General features: G+C 39.9%; 1 protein-coding gene across 1 annotated transcript in view; it reads left to right on the top strand.

The window, feature by feature from the left end:
* SHANK2 (SH3 and multiple ankyrin repeat domains 2) overlaps nucleotides 1-17953 on the top strand; it is a gene marked incomplete at its 5' end in the record, with an annotated part of 39313 nt that extends 21360 nt beyond the window's left edge. The window contains 5 exons of the mRNA XM_029085430.1: nucleotides 1867-1926; nucleotides 2162-2292; nucleotides 3574-3685; nucleotides 4815-7227; nucleotides 17191-17953. Coding sequence (XP_028941263.1) covers nucleotides 1867-1926; nucleotides 2162-2292; nucleotides 3574-3685; nucleotides 4815-7227; nucleotides 17191-17764 — 3290 coding nt within the window. The remainder of the gene's footprint in view (nucleotides 1-1866; nucleotides 1927-2161; nucleotides 2293-3573; nucleotides 3686-4814; nucleotides 7228-17190) is intronic.
* Between the last annotated feature and the right edge of the window lie 1421 nt (nucleotides 17954-19374).

Below are 19374 nucleotides of genomic sequence, written 5' to 3'. Positions count from 1 at the left end.
TTCCCTGTAGCTTTTTGTTGTCTGAATGGGTATATGGTTACATGTGTCTGTTAAAAATAAAGGGGATCACTTCTTCTATGGTATATTTATATTTCTTATTTACAGATTTTGAGTACCTAGTGCTTCAGTTCCCAAAACTTCTTTCTTTCTGTATCCCAAAGACCAGTTTGTTTGGCTTCTGGGATGATAAAAAGGGTGGGAGAGACTTAACAGGAAATCTCTGCCCAGTTGAAGCTCTTGGTGATAGATCCCCTGAGTACAATTCTGGAGTCTATCCATATTTTTGCTGTACAGGTCAAATGTTGATGGTTACACCATTGCTTTCTGATGCCTTTTGCTGAGCAGAAGTGCAGATATTTTTCTTTCAGTTCACCATTTGTATTTCAAACCCGTATGAGATGTGACGACGTTTGTTTTATTTTTGAATACATGTGATGATTTTAAGAATTTTTTTCCCTTTTCTCCTTCCACTGGATGATTTAAAACATACAAAAATAAAGGAGACCAATGAAAAGAATTGAATGCTAACTTCAATTGAAAAGAAACAGCAACACTACTCTTGTGAGACAGTTTTCAACAGTGTTCAGCTTACTGATTCTGCTCAAGCTTTCCTTTCCTGCTGGCTCCCTGACCCTCTGTGACATTGAAATATCCCCTTCTAGGATAACCTTCTTCCTAACCAGAAGGCTAAAAGTTCTTCCCTCTCTTCTTCTCCCATTTAAAATGTCATCCTTGCATCAGCCAGATCTACTGTTTAGAGGGACCAAAAGCTCTTTTCCTCCTGCCTTATTCCCATCCATGTCCATACCCAGGGCCCTGAGTGTGCTGCTCTCCAGTGAGAGGTAAAACTTAAATCCCTAAATCTGGTACTTGGCATAGTAACACCATCTCCAGACCACCAAAACCCTGGGGGTTTTTGTCTATAGTATCCTAATGAAGTTGCTATCCTTGTTTGCTGGAGCAAATAATCAATCATTTGGGAGATGGATCTAATTGCTGGAAAGTAACATTGCTCTGACTCACATTGTGGAAGCCTAGGAGCCAGGCTAAGGTATTTCACTCCCATAAATACCACAGGCTATATAGCTAATCCTTGCTTTGGTGAAACTTCAAAGGCAAAGACATTAAATTAACACGATATAGTGCAGTCTGTGCTTTCTTAGGAAAGCAAATGCAATGGAAGGCGTAGTAAGGAAACCTGTTGGTAGGATTCAAGTTTGGATTCTAGTACAGGTTCAAAAATTGAACTATTCTGCTGGCGTAGCCTAGTCATTGAATTTCTCCATGTCTTAGTTTTGTAGTCATAGAAGCGGCAATAAAGGAGCTATCAGGCTATAATTAGTTGATTATATGGTACTTTGAGGTTTTCAGTCTGAAGAAATAACGTTATATATTAAATACTGAAGAACCTTGTTTGTGACCAAAGCTGGAGACGGGGCTAAAACTAACACTCTCAACTTCGGAAGATTTCCCTATATTTTATGATCACATCATATGTTAGATCAGAATCCCAAATCCAAATGTTGAAGTTCTCATTCAGATTTGGACTTTGCCTATATGGTCTGTTTCTGACCACAACTAAATACACTCCCAGACTGTGCAGTTTTAAAAATATAAAATACATATAAAAGTTTGATTTAAACAAATGACGCAGTTACTAATGCGAATCTAATAATCCAAGAGTGTGAATAAATTGGGATGTGATTTCTTAAGGAGAATAGGCATAAAATAGCACTTCTGGAGTACTTGGTATTGTCCAAAATATCACTGAAATTCTGATGACTAAGTACAGTCTGCTTATCTCTATTTGAAACAGTGCTGTACAGATTCATTATTTCTAAAGGTCTTCTTTCCATTTCTATATAGATATTCTCCCTTCACATTTTGAAGGTTTGAAGAAGAGGATTGTTTTTCGAGTCACACTAAGTAAACATTAAATGCATGCAGGCTTAAAACTAAAGCATGCATGTTATGTAGCAGCAATAAAAAGTGCTCGGCTTGCACGACTTATGATGCTCAAGCGTTGCCTTGTTAAAATGCCAAAAAAACTTTTTCTTTGCATTTTTTTGAAAAGTAAATCTCTTCCTTTGACCTTGCAATACTTAAATTTTCAGGTTTTGGACAAATGATATTTATTTTACTGAATACTTTTATATTACAGATAAAGTGGATGAAATAGTACCAGTTTCCAAGCCATCAAGAATTGCAGACAATGCAACTGTGGACTCAAGAGTGGCAACTATTAAACAGCGGCCTTCTAGTAGATGTTTTCCCTCAGCTACAGATATGAATGTGAGTGGTAGCTATGAAGTACTGCTTTCACTTCTGAAACTGATTGGAGGGCATCTTTTGGCAGCATGCAGGGCATACAACAGAAACAAATTTACAAACATTGCCTTATATACTCATTTCACTCGTAACTTTAAGGCATGGTCTACTCGCTGTTTCTAAGAATAGTTTTTTAACAGAAGAGCCTACATACCCCTTTAAAACATTTCTCATTATATCCTTATATTTATTCTGAGACTGTCACATCAACATTGCTACCTCAGTGTTATTCAAACAGATGTGAACTTGTTCTGCCTGTAATCTCGGCTGGTGAGACACCAATAAGTTCTGAATTTGAAGGTGTCAGTACAACACTAAACCCAAGCTAAAAAACTTTGCTGAAAATCAAGGTGTGCTTTTTCAGTTCAAGCACCAGAGTTAGTGCAGCCACACAATTTCCACTGATGTGAAGGTTTCTCCTACTTCAGGTTTTTTTAATTATTCCTAATGGCATATATAATATCTTGATTAAATAATACATGATGACTTGTAGGGGAAAAATTGACATTAATACTGTACTAAAAAATTAAACTCCAGAACTCTGGAATTGGATTACTCAATTGCAGAATTTGCTCTTGCAGAACTTTGCATGTGAAAAAAATAGTTGGGTTTTATTGCATTTAAGATGTATTTTTCCATTACCCTCTCCTCCAAAAGAGTGTCAGTCCTGATACAACAAGCACTTTGCTGTTCTCAGCAGCTTGGGATGGAAGGAAATGAAAGCTATTCTAAGAGGCAGAAAACTAATAGTTTTGTGATGACCTACAAGGAGGGACAGTTGAGTTCATTGGCATTCAGGTGACATTCCTCAGTTCCTAGCTGAGACGCTGACGGCCAGTGTAACCTCGTGCAAGACACCTTTCATCTGTGAAGAGAGTGTACAGCTTGGTGCAGAACGAACATTAATACCTACGCAGTGTGTAGCTAGGTTTTTGGAAGTGAATGACACAAAATGCAATTGCTCATGCTTCATTTTTCTTACAACACACAAAATGTGCTGGAAACTTAACATATTGCCTTGTAAATAATTTCAACTAACTCCACTTACAGCTGGTGTCATTTAATCACATGTAAATAAAGCCCAGCCTTCCCTTTCTCTTCACTTCCTCCTCAAAATAATAACAAATTTGTTATTTTCCATAAGAATGCTCAGTGGATTAGCAGATATGACAGAAGAGTTATTTACATGTGAGAGAGACTTGCATGCTTTAATGCTTGTGGGGTTTTTTGTTTGCTTTTTTGTAGTCCATGTATGAGAGACAGGGTATTGCTGTGATGACGCCCACTGTACCAGGGAGTCCTCAAGGTCCTTTTCTGGGTATACCTCGGGGTACAATGAGAAGACAAAAATCTATAGGTAAAATGCTTCTCATGTATAGTTTGCTTGTGCATTAATCACATGCTTTTAGTAACTTTGCTTCTTTCTTAAAGCATATTTCTCCATCATCTTTACCTCAGGGAATGACTGTTTAATTTTTATACAAAGTTCATGAGAAAAGAAGTTTGTGTGTAAGAGGATATAATTTTCACATTCTGCTTTGATGGCAGTAGGCAAGTATTATGGAATTATAATTTAATTTCTTTATTTAGAATGTTCCCTCTAACAAGGAAAGGCAGGGAGAAGGACAAAAAAAAAAAAGATCAGTACAAGCCCTTTGCAATGCATTACCTAGGGCGAAATGTTATTCCTTTTTTCTTTGTTATTGAGGCAAAAGCATTGTAATGGTGTGTAGTTTACAAAGGAATCCCTATTGATCAAATGGAATAAAATTCACCTCTTTTTCATTCCAGATGATGACAGCAGATGATTTTACAAAAGAGAGAAAAAAAGAGCAGACCAAATTTGGGCTTGCTTTGTTCTTGGTGGTAGTCTTAGTAGTGGTATTTATCAATTTAGAAACAAATTCTGCTGATGTAAAATTAGAATCTAAATTATCCCAATATTATCCAGTTTATTTATGGTAAAAGCTGTATTTGTAATAATATAATCTCATCTTTTGAAATTAAACATTATTATTTTTTTCCCCAATAGAATCTTCACAGTCCCTTTGCTAAGTTTCAAATGCATCTTAAAAATTCATTAAGTTTCTAAGTTGCATTATTATATGCATTTATAGAGTGCTAGAGCAAGGCATAAGCTAGTCTTCTGCACAGAATGTCTTCCCTGTTCAATAATTTTCAAAGAAAATGTGCTTCTCTACAGCTACCTTGATGATACATAAAACCAAAACGTTTGCCTACACATCAGTGATCAGTTTAATTAAAATTCTGTAGCATCCTGTTTAATTCTGGCATCTGGGTCTCTGGAAGTCCAACAAGAAAGAATGCTTATGGTAGGAATCAACCAAAAGACCTTGCTCATAATTTTGCATATGCCTCGTGTCACGTGCAGTGCACCCTGGCATTTTAGGTTGGATACAGAGATAATATAATATGAGGGATCCCAGTGAAAAGATGGTGTTTTAAATATACTTTCTTATTTTTAGGAATAACAGAGGAAGAACGGCAGTTTTTGGCTCCTCCTATGCTGAAGTTTACCAGAAGTCTTTCAATGCCTGACACCTCTGAAGATATCCCACCACCACCACAGTCCTTACCTCCTTCACCACCACCACCTTCTCCCTCTCTGTACAACTCTCCCAAATCCCCAACATCAAGGAGCTATGGAACTATTAAACCTCCGTTTAATCAGAATTCAGGTTCAAAAATTTCTTTGGTTAGGCCTGAGAATGTGGGAACGATGATAAGGGACAAAGGGATCTATTACCGGCGAGAACTGGACCGATACTCTCTGGACTCTGAAGACCTGTACAGTCGGAGTGCCGCATCTCAGGCAAATTTCAGGAACAAGAGGGGTCAGATGCCAGAAAATCCATATTCTGAGGTTGGGAAGATTGCAAGCAAAGCAGTGTACGTGCCAGCCAAACCAGCGAGGCGGAAGGGGATGCTGGTGAAACAATCCAATGTTGAAGACAGTCCGGAAAAGACCTGCTCTATTCCAATCCCGACAATTATTGTGAAAGAGCCATCCACCAGCAGCAGTGGGAAAAGCAGCCAAGGGAGCAGCATGGAAATCGATCCTCAATCTTCAGAGCAACCTGGGCAACTCCGACCTGACGACAGCTTGGGTGTCAGCAGTCCGTTTGCAGCCGCCATTGCTGGAGCAGTGAGGGACAGGGAAAAGAGGCTGGAAGCAAGGCGTAATTCTCCAGCCTTCCTTTCCACAGACCTAGGAGATGAGGATGTTGGACTAACACCACCAACACCACGAATGAGGCAATCTAAATTTACCGATGAAGCAATGTTTAGTAGTGAAGATGGTTTTCGACAACTTATGTCACCATCTCCAATTCCCGCACCTAGAGAGCCTGAAAATCTTTTTAATAGCAGTGAACCCAGCAATCAAAGTGATTCAAGGACATTAAACGCTTCGTCCAAAACGAAAGGTACTGAAAACAGTACAGTGGCAGCTAAGTCCACAAATGCATCCAGCTCAGATAATTACGTTCACCCGGTCACAGGAAAGCTATTAGATCCAAACTCACCACTAGCCCTCGCTCTCTCTGCCAGGGACAGAGCCATGAAAGAACAAACACAGCAGATTCCAGGCAAAGGAGAAGCTGTTAAAGCTGACCTTAATAAACCACTTTACATCGATACAAAGCTGAGACCCAGTGTTGAAACGACTTTTCCTGTTACTGCTACTGTCTCTAGGCAAAATACTCGTGGCCCATTGAGACGGCAGGAGACCGAGAACAAGTATGAAACAGATGCAGGGAAAGAAAAGAAAGCTGAGGAGAAGAAAAACATGTTGATAAACATTGTGGATACTTCGCAGCAAAAGTCAGCTGGCTTGTTAATGGTTCATACTGTGGACACAGCAAAGTCAGATGATACGCCCGAAGATGAAGAGGAAAAGGGAGCTGAAATGGAACCGAACCCTGAAAATTCCCAACCAGAGAGGCCAGAGGGGAGCGAGGAAGCGGAAAGTGAGCTGAATGTGCCTGCTGCGCCTGAGCCACCGGCATCGCCCTGCAAAACCATCGTAGCAGCGAGCTCTGTCGATGACCCTGTCATCTTGCCGTTCCGCATCCCTCCACCACCCTTAGCATCAGTTGATATCGATGAAGAGTTTATTTTTACTGAGCCACTACCACCCCCCTTAGAGTTCGCCAACAGCTTTGATATCCCTGATGACCGCGCACCTCCTGGTTCGGCTCTAACAGACTTGATTAAGCAAAGAAAAAATGGCACACCTTCACCCGCGCCATTTGCCCCTAGCCAGTCAACAAATTCCTTAGACAGTAAAAAACAAGTGGGTCTTTCAAACTGTTTGCCTGCCTCCTTTCTGCCACCCCCTGACAGCTTTGATAATGTCACTGACTCTGGGATTGAGGAGGTAGACAGTCGAAGTAGTAGTGACCATCACTTAGAGACAACCAGCACTATCTCAACGGTGTCCAGCATCTCTACCTTATCCTCAGAAGGGGGTGAGAACGTGGATACTTGTACAGTCTATGCAGATGGGCAAACATTTCTGGTGGACAAACCCCCAGTACCTCCTAAGCCAAAAATGAAGCCCATAATCAACAAAAGCAATGCACTTTACAAGGACGCGCTAATTGAAGAAACTGTAGACAGCTTTGTTATCCCTCCTCCCGCTCCGCCCCCACCTCCGATCAGTGCACAGCCCAATATGGCTAAAGTTGTTCCCCAAAGGACATCTAAGCTATGGGGTGATGTGACGGAGGTGAAAAGCCCAATTCTCTCAGGCCCAAAGGCTAATGTTATTAGTGAATTGAACTCAATACTCCAGCAAATGAACAGAGAGAAATCCTCAAAGCCAGGGGAAGGATTGGAGTCACCTACTGGAACAAAAACTGCAAGTCTCAGTACAAGGTAAATGTCATTAACCCAATAATTTTCTAATAAAGCCTTGATTTTTTTCCCATCCCTTCAGTAACTTCCCCTGTAAATCACATAGATTAAAGAAGAATGTACTCTCCATTGTACATGTTTGCTTAATGAATAGTCTATGGCAAACAATTTTACAGAGGGGAAGAGTTTCTGACACTGTCAATGTTTCTGTAGTCTACACCATAAGATAGGAGCTATCTCAGTCTTCTCCAGCTTCAAAGAGGTTTCATGTGAGTTGTTTTCATGTGAGTTACTTAGTTTTATTTCTAAGAAGTACTTTTCTCTAATTATTTTTTCTTTAAAATGTGGCAATCATTTAATTCTTCTTTACTTCCATAACTTAGTTTGGCTTCAAACAGGTTAAAAAGTGGTTTTGCCTAGGCTTAATTCACATTCAAGGTGTGATAGCTATTTGATTCATGCTGATAGCTCTGATAATCCACTTTATCATGAAATAGAAAGCTGTCTTAGAAAAGTCCCCCATTGAACTCAATTGCACTATTCATGTTATTACTGAAAAGTTAATTTAGCATCTCTAGCACTTTGTGTTATGGGGTTTAAGTTCTTACATTCTACTGTACATGCATGTTAGTGAAGTCTCCGATGTTGACAGGTTCAAGGATGTGGCTTGTTTCTCCCAGCAGCAGCATCCCTGGTGGTGCAGGGCAGTAGGTTTGCTTGTAAGTGGTTTGTGAAAGGTACTTCAGTGATAAGTAACTTCCAGTCGTCACTTACCACTGGGTAAATGTACAAGGAATATTATAGTCACATTTATGTGGAATATGGATACAATATCATGAAATCCACACTTATGAAAAGAATGTGACTTTGTTAGTTTTGTTGAGAGCCTGAGGCATTTATGTTTGTGGTGTGGAACGGTTTGGCCTTAGGTACAGCAGTTGAATGTACCTTTTACTGAAGTGTTGCATATTGTTGGACTGCTCCATAGAAATGCATTTTCTGCAGAAATGCCATGATAACTTTGTTTTTAAAAAAAGATGCCATCTAAGTAAATTTTATTGGAATTATTCTGCTGCATAATAATTAACTCAGCCTTTGAAAAGCTGCCATTCTTTGCATGTATAAAGATAATTTGGTTTTAGGAGAAGGGTGGCTCTGTTAATTGCAAATGATTGCTCATTCAGAAGAGTGTGATCAAAAGGCTCAGAGTCAGGTAGTTATTTCCTGCAAGATGGAAGATGTCAAACTGGTGGTATGGAGGTTGTACAATTTTTAGAATGAAGAGATGGAAGAAAAACACTGAAATTCTGGAATTCCTATCATTGGCACTTGACTAAATGGTGTAGAAATTGAGTTGTCTGTGCAGGAAAAGCCTTAATACATAAAACAAAACAACCCCCCAAAAAACAACCCTGTACAATGAAAACAATATATGCTGGCTGCCTGATGAAGACAGTCTTTAAACAAAGCCAGCACAGCAACTGATCACTATACATCTGAGAATCCCTCAGGCAAGCCTACAATCAATACTTGTGCACTAAGCTTGAATTTACATAAGTCTTTTCTTGCAGATGACTCTGACAGTTTCATTTCATATTATTTTTCTTATGTCTTCAACAATACTATTTTTGCTAGAGCTTGATCGTCTTTCTTGTTAAGCCATATGAACATGTTGCCTCTAGCTTCATATGTATAATATTATTTATCATCTTTTACATTTAAACCTATAGTTATTTCCAGGTTATAGTAGAGATCAGTAACGTCCCAATTTTATTAGAAAATAAGTGAAGCTAGCAACTACAATGTTGCTAAGTAAATATGTCAATCTACTGCATTTCTGAGAGGAAAACGAAAAATAGAAGCAAATAGAGGTACATCTTTTTTGTGAAAAGGCATTTAAACAGGTATAAAGGCTGAGAAAAAATTTTGTAAAACTGCTATATGACTTAATTGGGGAAAAGAAAAATATCATGCAAGCAAGAGTAATCTCATATATGTTACATTTTAGAGAAAGAGCTGACTTGGACAGTGTTAGAAAATTATGTTGCTTTTCTGTCCTTCAGCTTTTTTTAATTCTTATAACTCATCTTTGGCAAATTACATAATCTCATTATGGAATATGGAGACACAATTTGGAATCAAAACCACGCAAAGCATTATTTCAATGTGGCTGAAATCCTACTTCTTTCCTGAAAAGTAAATCCAAATGAGCATCTTTCTTTGCAAACTAGAGAGGATCTCAGTGTGTAAGAATACAGAAGGACCTCTGAGGTAGTAAATAAGAAAAGCTGACAGAGGCCTAGAGCAGCAAAGCTCTTGGCTGTCATTTGACTGTGGAAGAAAATGACACCTTCATAGAAGTCCTGGTGGGAATGGAAGGTAAGAGGGTTGTATTTTGTTTCCTTCTTCTTTCAAAGATGATGTGATTACTTTTTTTTTTATTTTAAATTGAGCTCCAGAAAATTAGGTAAACTGAAGATACTAAAAATGATCAGAAAAGGTTACTCAGGATTTCTTTTTTAAGCCAAGTAATAAATCAGAGACAACAGAAGAGACCCAACTATCTAGAGATATTAAAAGTATATTTTAAAAAGGTGCTGCAGGCAATTAATTCCTCTTCATCTTAACAAGAGTGCAGTAGAGAGATGTACGTGGAGAAGTTTCCTTGTTGAGTTAGAAGTCCTATGCCTGTGCTTGGGTCCCAGCTGCCCCATGAGCAAGGCTGGCACCTTCACCTCTCCATGAGCTCACCCACCTCCACGTTCCAGCAGTGGATGAGTGAGGATTGATTTCTGAGCTTGAGAAAGAGAGTGAAAGAGGGAGCAAAAGGCTAATAGCAAAATTTATCACAGGGACCAAAAAAAAAATGCTCTGATTTCTTTCTGTTGTGCTATGTATATTTATGCCCTGAACTGACTGCATTAAATTTCAGTTCTGCTCTCAAAGGTGCTGCATAAAAGCGATAGATGCATGGTCAATACTTCCCAGACAAAGGCATTTTTTTTACTGCTGCCTTATCTTTTAAGATAAGTTGAATAAATTACAGCCTTTCTAGCCTGTTTGCATCACTGACACAATTTTCACAAAGCTGCCAAATATTATGACCAAGGAATACCATCTTGCCAAAATTCCAATTGTTAAAACTAATATTTAAATTTTAAAGCTAAAATTCTTCGAGTTTCTAAGATTTTTTTCTCTAATACTATAAAGCCTCGAACAACCAATTGTAGAGCTTGTAGCCCTATTGTGTGAGGTAGCACTAGAAAGGGAGCAAGGAATTTTAGCTCATGGAAAGCAAGGATTCTGCTAAATTAAAGAAAACTCGTTAGCTCTGCTAAAGGAAAAGGGATAAAAAACGAGTATTCCTGTTCATATCCTTCAACCAAAGAGAAATACTGGGAAGTGTTATAAATAGCAACATTGTTCACAGCACTCGCAACCTGATGAAATTAAAAATATAGGTTTGCTCATTGGGACCTAGATGAAGTTATAGCCCAGCTGGCAATCCTAAATGTCACTAGAAGTCACTTTTGCACAGACAGTAGACGTAGAATTGCAGCTCAGTCATGGCAATTGCCCTGTTAAAGTAGCATAGAGGTGAATGAAATTGTGGATAGTTGGGTAATGGCTTACTACAGGAACCCATAAAAATATCTTCTTTCTATGTTTTTGATAAATGAGGATTGGGAGGAGATTGTTCTATAGTTCTGAGCAGCATTTCTCTCTCAATTATTGCATTAAAAAATGACCCTAGATTTGCTTTTTTTTCTCTGCACATTGGTTTAGCAATAATTTTACACGGTGTATTTATAGTTTTCCGTGGTTCTTATGGAGACACCGAGTTTCAAGATTTTTTTAAATAGAGCATGAAAACGTTTGGCTGGAAACCATCTGCTTCTCAGCAGCAGTGACCAGCCATGGGATAGGAAAGAGAAGACTGGTAGGGGAAGGAAAAAGAGGAAGAAGTGAAAGGATGTGCTTGCTTTGTGCTAATAAAAGTGTTAATTAAAGAGTTTGATCAGAAGGTTCTGGACCAGAGCTAATTACACTCGCTATTTTGGCCATCAAAGAAATTTTAAGAATTTAAATTTAAGGAATTTTGGAGATCAGTCCAGGTGATAGAGGTTTTTATCTGGTCTACCCAGTCACTTCCTCCATTTTTGCTCATTCTTCTTTCCAGAGAAGATTGAGGGTGTTGTGATACGGGGCTCCATTTGATCCAGATACCCAGAGATACTAGAGCCCCAGTGGTGAACTTTGGTCACAATTCCCATTTCTGAATTTGGCTATGCACAGGTAGAGAGGTGGGAAAGCCCAGCCCCAGGCAGCGCGGTAGCTTGGCCAGTGATTCTCTGCTGTCAGCGAGCAGAGCGGGGAGGACGGGAGGCACAACGGCGGCATCGACCGTGATGTTATAAATATAGCGCTGCTATAAATTCACTTGAGAGGCTACTGACTTTTATATGGAGCTGATAAAAGAAATGGGGAGACTAATGCAGGGGTTTTAATCGGGTTAAGGGAGGAGTGCTCGCTCTGTCTGTGAACCCAGCAGTCGCTTAGCAACATAGCGATCAAGTGCAAGGCTGAGCGATCGACTGAATAGTGTCAGCGCGACGAACGCAGAATAGACCCAGTGGCTGCCAAGGAGGAAAAACCACAGTCCCCAGTGCAAACAGCACCCTTCCACCACCACTCCTGTGGGTTAATATGGAATAATGAGCAGCAACTCTGCCATCAGCATCCCAAAATGATTGATAGCTTTGTCATAGGGAGAAACCATTTCGATTTCAAACGGGGCTTACGCCTGGCTGGGTTTACCTGGTGTCTCCACAGCTTCGGGGGCAGGTTGGGGGTCACTCCTGGTAGTGGGAAATAATCATTGTAAATGTGGGAGTTACAGAGGATGCTGAACCATGCAGGATCGAGTCCTCTAGGAAAAATAACCTGTACAGGGTTGGCATAGCAAGTTTTAAAAGTTCACCTGCCTATGGCCAGGGCTTTTGTCCATCTCTGAATTTTTTTTATTACTGGAAAAGTTCCTATTTCTCACAATCAGGTAAGGCAGAACTTAGTAGCAAGTCCTGCATAGGGACTGATCCTATATTTGGTTTATTGTAAAGTGTGTTTGGATTTTGCAGATGATGAAATATATATCTGGTGGGATAATTCTCCAACCTTGATTTTTCAGTTTACTGCTGTCTCATTAGATTCATTTCATTTTGTTAACCGTTTGTCAGCCAGTTGCACGGGATTGCTTGCTTTGTCAGTAATTTTTGCGGTGTTTCAGTCATTCCATTTTGTCATTTTTATTTGCTCTCATGACTGCTGTTGTCAGAAGAGGGTCACGCTGAAGTGCCATGAAGTAAGTGACGACCGTAAAGCCCAGAGTATTCTATGTTGTACATTCTGCTTCTTTTTAAAGCTCACTCATTGTTATTGCATTTTAATGCTTTTGGTGTTGACTTTGTTACAAAGTGCAATGTGGATTAGATCATCCTAATCCAGAATGGTAGCCATTCCAAAACCAGAAATAGGATGTCATCTCAAACTGAAATAAAAGCCACTTTCATCAGAGAAATATTCAGCACCTGTTTTTGTAACGTGAGCACGTTAAGACCAGATTCCTGAACTTATGGCTGAGCACCTAAATAAGGGGCATGACTGTTCCTATATGCCCAAATTCTGCTGGATTTTTGGAGAGTATTTTGGGGTGTGTGGAGAGGGATGATTAGTGCATTTTTACATACCTATGTGAGGTTCAAAGTAAAGACAAGCTAGCCCTTGAAATAATCAAGGTCTGCTGCAGTCATTAGTGTTGAGTTTTTCATCCTTGGAAGCTGTGGGATTTCACTCTTTCTCCTTCCAGCTCCCCTTCACCATTTTCCCTGCAGATCTCCAAGGAGAGGGAGCTGAGGCCAACTTCTGAGGTCCTCTGCTCCTCATCAGCACCATTCCCTTACCACCACTTTCCAGACATTTGTGCCATTCGCATGGAAACTGTTGTTCTTGAACAGACTCCCACAGACCTTAATGATTATTCTTCGCTCCAACTGAACAGTGTTACTTGCAACAGACACTAACCACTTCTCACCACTTCTCAATTTTTCTCCCTAAAAGAACACTGTTATAGGAAGCTCTGTGTCCTGCCAGTCATCACATCAGCCCTTGTTCTTAATCTTCTCCCAAAACAGACAATTATTGTCTTACTTTCCTACCATACCATTTTCCTTTCACAATCCAAAAATAAAGTAAAAACATTATAAGAGATGAAAGCAAAGTTTTGGGTTTGTGTGTTCTCAAAAATCTGTAGAAAGTTAATTTCTCACAGTACCTCTGTGTAGGGACTCATTTCACTCATTGGTTCTCTTGGTTGCTGAGATTTTTTTTCCCTGGCACAATGGAAGAGCTTTGCCAGAAACAGTAAATCTTTTGGCAAGTTGTGGGATAAAACAGCTCCCATGAGAACATAATGGGGTTTTTTGGGTTTTTTCACATGGTGGGGCTCTTAGGAGCTGTTGCAGCATGTCATCTTTCACTGATTTGCTTTGGGTATTAAGTTAACAGTAAATTTGAATCCTGCAAATCTAATTTAAAATTTAAAAGAATTTCTTGCCTGCAAGCTGTGTTGATGGCTTTTATACTTGGAGGTCACATCATAGTGACATAGGAATTATATATTGTGATTTTAATGTGAGGCAACAGAACAGGCATTGCATTCAGTGCAGTCTTACAGCAGCAAATGTTTATAAATTGCTGCCATATGCTCATTCTAATAGAGCAAATTGTATTTGAAATAATTATCAGACTTTTCACCTTTTTAAAATGAAATTTGGGTTTAGGCAGGTTTAATATGGATTTAATATGTTTAGTATAACAGATGATCAAATAAGGCATAAGAAATTGCTCTTATTAAAAATCTGGAAAACCCCCAACACAACAAAAACATGCCTGCTCTCCAGCTGGAATGTGCTTGCTCCTTATTGACCAGGATACCAATCAACCGTAAAATGCAAGACAGCTGATGGTTTCAAGGCTCTATCTGCATCACAGATTGTATTGGAGATGTCATAAATTATAATTTAGGATGCACAGGAGTTACACAAATATAAGTGTTTTTTTTTTCCTTGGAGTACAATTACAGTACAGCCGTCTCTGTAACATGCTGGAGTTGATATTGCAGGTCAAAGAAGGAAAAAAGAAAGGGAGAAAATAAATGTTGGAATTAAAGGCTTCAAACTGAAAGCCTGGAAATGCAACTGTGGGCTTCAGCAGACTTGTGTGACCTTCACGAGGGCTGTGGCTGTGCCACGAAGGCTGCGGAGCTGATAGCAGAGCAGCTGGTTGACAAATAATTTTGCAGGCAGCAGTGACCTCAAATTGCTGTAGTTGAAACTCATCTTGAACAGGTCTGCTATTGCAGCAGTGGGGACATGCACCGAGTCACAGATTTGTGTGAGTTCATAAGTTTGCAGTAGAACTAAAAACTTTCTTGAAGAAGGTGTGTTGCTGTAAGACTAAGTGTGTGAATGTTAACAAAGTGCTCTGAGCTCTCTCATAAAAGAGTTAATATTTAGAAAAGCTTGAGTACTGATGTGGCTTTAAACTGAGCTGGTATTGAAACCTCATTAATCAGCTAAAATTAAAAAATTTCTTATCATTTTTCCAGAGACTTATTCTTAATAGTCAGGAGTTCTGAACCTATGGCTTGAAAAAAGCAAGGTGCCCACAAGCAATATTAAAATATCTTTTAATATTGCTGGTAACCATGTGAAGCTGTTACTTTGATGCAGTCTGACAGAAAGCCAAGTACAACGTTGCCTGCGTTGCTTTGCTCACCCAGGATTACTGCCTGTGGCTCAGAAGGTTGGGTCACACTGGTCTAAGGAATACTTAAAACAAGAGCACACAGTTTACATCTTGGGGTTTTGTTTTAGTAGCTTAATATCCCTTCTTTAAAGGAACAGTGACAACGATTTCCTGAACAAGGAGGGGCAGGGAGTCTATGAAAGGAACGAAACAGAGAAGATGCAGCAGAAGTGAGTTACCAAGCAGAAGGTGTACAGTGAGCCTGGAGTGGTCAGTCAAGTGACAGAAGTGACTTTTCACCATCTAGCAGTTATAATAGAAGACAGATTTTCATCATCCCTTTGATATTGCCACAGTGGGTGTGAATACAAAACCCTAATTTCTAGTATTTGCAAAACAGGAAAGTTAAATAAAAGGGTAATCGCAGGTAAAGAGGTAGGGAGACATTTCCACATTTATACAAAGCTCATCCTGCTCCTCTCACAATCACGAGGACAGCGTTATCCCAACCTTTTTCCAAGCAGGTTTTCGTTGATTTAAAATTATATCATGCCTTAATAAAGTGTGTGAGACTCCTAAATCTGATTTAAAGTAGGTGGAAATAACTTGTTCCCCTTGGTTAGTAGAATTTAATAGTTTGTTGCCATAGACTTTTTATTTGTAAGAACCCTTAGCTCCAGTCCCTGGAAGACAATGAGAGCCATTAAGCTCCAAACAAGTCACAGGAAACACTCAAAACCTTGCCAAGTGTTTCCTTTCTTTGTTAAATTACAAAGACATAAGTGCTAAAAGTATTGTTCCTACTGTGTTTTAAGTGAAATACTGATCTCTCAACTCTCAAAAAGATCCCCCTGTTCCCACTGAAATATATGGAACAGTTTGTGGGAAATCAGTGGGATTGCTCGTGTGAATAATACGTATGTTCTCCAAAAAGTTATTCTTAGTGCTTTTCTAATAACCAGGTCTTGGAGCTTTATTTGAATGTGACTCGCTGTGATACGAGCGTGCTCTGAATCTCAGGGTAGCAGTGCTGTAGGTTTCCTGATGTCAAGGTTTGTTAATTATGTGCCAGTGAATTATGTGTCCAGTTCTGGGCTCCCCATTTCAAGAGAGAGATGGGGAACTTCTGGAGAGAGTCCAATGGAGGCTACTAAGATGATGAAGGGGTTGGAGCATCTTTCTTATGAGGAAAGACTGGGAGAGCTGGGTCTGTTCAGCCTGGAGAAGAACAGACTGAGAGGGGACCTTATTAATGTTTATAAATATCTAAAGGGCAGGTGTCAAGAGGATGGGGCCAGATTCTTCAGTGGTGGCCAGCGAGAGGACAAGGGGCAATGACACAAGCTAGAACACAGGAGGTTCTGCTTAAACTTCTTTATTGTGAGGGTGACAGAGCCCTGGGACAGGCTGCCCAGAGAGGTTGTGGAGTCCCCATCTCTGGAGATGTTCAAAACCTGCTTGGATGCAGTCCAGGAATTTTGTCCCCTGAAGTTTTGTACTGAAACTGCTGAAGTATCATTTTTGGTGTAGAAGGAAATGGACACAGAAGTCCTTTTATGAGCTTTAGAAGGACTGTTCCATTTTTAAAGCATGAAAAGACGAGCTGAGCTTGTGGAGCATGTTCTGTGAATGAATGGGAATAGAAACATACCCTAAAATCCACTGAGCAGATGCACGAAGATCCAAAATCCAAGTTAATAATACACTTCCAATACTTTCCGTAACTATTATGATTAGCTGTGTTATCTAACAGTGTGTAAAACTGTTGGGTTAAAAGTGAAATGATGGATCCCACCCCTCCATACAACAAAAAGGAAGATCAACTCCTGATTGCACTTCATGGGGAGCACAAAGTGCCCGTGTGCTTACTCCACTCGGAGTTTCTCATTTAACCATGAGTTAATTTGGTGTAGCCTTAAAAAGGAAGAATGTGCTCTGGAAGGTGTTTTTCTGAGCTGCTCATAAGCAAAGGTTTTGTTTTTAACTATGGCTTACCATTGATGATTGTATTATGGGACAGATTTAATGATACCATCTTAGAACTTTTAACCTGATATCGCTCATTACAAAATGAAAATTTTCAAGCATTCCAAAACCGTATTTATCACGTGTTGATATGGAGAACCTTTCACCTGCTGGCTGATAGATCTAACTTTCCATGTCTGTTTACAATTTCAGGAGCACGGAAGTCATGAGTACTGTCTCAGGTACACGAAGTACAACAATCACTTTTACTGTCCGACCTGGAACCAGCCAGCCGATCACACTGCAGAGCAGGTCCCCAGACTATGACAGTAGGACCTCAGGAGCAAGACATGCTCCAAGCCCTGTGGTTTCACCAACAGAGATTAATAAAGACATCATGCCTGCTCCTCTGACTGCTTCTGCTTCAGCTTCATCTCCTTCTCCAACTTTGTCCGATGTATTTAGCCTACCCAGCCAGCCCCCTTCAGGGGACTTATTTGGCTTGACCACAGGGCGCAGCAGGTCTCCTTCTCCCTCAATATTACAACAGCCAATCTCAAATAAGCCTTTTACAACTAAGCCTGTCCACCTGTGGACTAAACCAGATGTGGCAGATTGGTTGGAAAGTCTAAACTTAGGTGAACATAAAGAAACATTTATGGACAATGAAATAGATGGCACTCATTTACCAAATCTACAAAAGGAAGATCTGATAGACCTTGGAGTGACTAGAGTTGGGCACAGAATGAACATAGAAAGAGCTTTGAAACAGCTGCTGGACAGATAAGAATAGCTATTTTGCCTCACAAACTTCTGTTGATAACTAGAGATGGGCTGGTACTGAAATACCCCAAATGCCTTGTCTGTCTGCGAGTGCCAGCAAAATTGGGGGTGGGAGGGGGAAACCAGTTTAATTCCTGGTACTCAGGTAACGCAGACTGTATGCTATATGCCCAAACATACATCTAAATATGTTACGGGAATGGGGCCATTTTATTTCAAATTTGTGGGGAGATATGAGAGAGAGAGAGAGAGAAAATTGTTAACTTCAAAAACATTGTCTGTTGATAATGCCCTTCTGCTGGAACCATTACAGACTACTTTTCTTTCAATTTAAAATTGCAAGCATTTCATTTTTTTATTGTGAAGCACTATATTATATTCTTGACATTCAGTCTCCGAGCAGGCTTCCTTCCCCAACCCTTCGTTCATTTTAAGAGGACAGATTGCTTCATTACCATTCCGACCCGTTTTTATTAGTAGCAGAGGCACAATATTAAGGCAGGTTCAGGAGTTCATATTACTGTTTTTTGACTAGTTTAGCTCTCTGATTTGTTGGCAGTTGAAGCTGGTTGTTCTGCTGGAATTAGTTCAAAGGTAACCTTGCTCTGTTTTACCTGGTATTTCTTTATTTCTGCAGTTATACGTAGCACTCTTCCAAGGTGGCAGAACAAGTTCAATACGTGCTCCATTGACTTGACCTGTAAGATGATGCAGATGTTACATAAAAACTGAGGAATGCACACTTAGAGGTCCAACAAAATGAAGCTAGTTTGAACCTGAGACCCTCAGTTTTCAACCAGCTAAACTACTGCTAAGTCACAATATGAACTCTACAAGCCAGGAAAAAAAAAATTTGAGGTTATGTACAGACGCATCTTTTGGACTTCACAGTGAGACACTGAAATATGCTGAACCCCGAGAGATGCTGTCTAATTCGGGGAGTGGTAAGTACTTAGCTGTTTTGAACATCAGGCCAAGAAAGAAGAAAAAGATAGATGAATGTTCCCCTTGAAGTCAGTGGGAAGGTTGCCAGTATTTTAAGTGAGAGAGGGATTTCAGCCTGTTAGCAGAAATGGAAATGTTTCAGCTTGTTAAAAAGCCAAAAAAAAGGTATAAAAGGTACTGCCAGGATGGAAGGAGGTATGTAGCATCTCCAATGCATGTGTTCCAAGGGCCAGGAGTGTTGGGTAGCTCTCCAGCTATCCAGGTTCTCATTTTTCTCACTGTTAACAGGTATTGGCTTCTTGACAGGACAGCAGACTGAGTACTTCACGGGGAGCTGGACGCTGCCCATCGGCCTCCAAGGATTTCTTTGCAGGGCTGGTAGTGAGGTCACAGGGGAGGTGGGACCACTAGAAGCCAGGCACGGCCTGGGTTGTGGGGTAGTAGATGTCAAGAGCTTTCCAGGAGACCTCAGTCAGCAGAGGGAAACACACAGATTTGGTTAATCTGACTTTTTTTTTCCTTTTTTTTTTTAAAGTTAACAAGTCTCTCTCTGCATGTTTGAACTCCCCTTGTAATTAACACCTCTTAATATCTGTGAGTTTTGTAGGTCTTTATTAACATAATATTCAAGATGTTCAAGGTGGGTAAATTGTGTGTGGATGGCTAGAC

This window comes from Antrostomus carolinensis, unplaced genomic scaffold, assembly GCF_000700745.2.
Source record: "Antrostomus carolinensis isolate BGI_N321 unplaced genomic scaffold, ASM70074v2 scaffold13696, whole genome shotgun sequence".
Classification (NCBI taxonomy): Eukaryota; Metazoa; Chordata; class Aves; order Caprimulgiformes; family Caprimulgidae; genus Antrostomus; species Antrostomus carolinensis.
The sequence above is the reverse complement of the archived record's forward strand: the minus strand, read 5'-3'. Positions and strand labels throughout refer to the sequence as shown.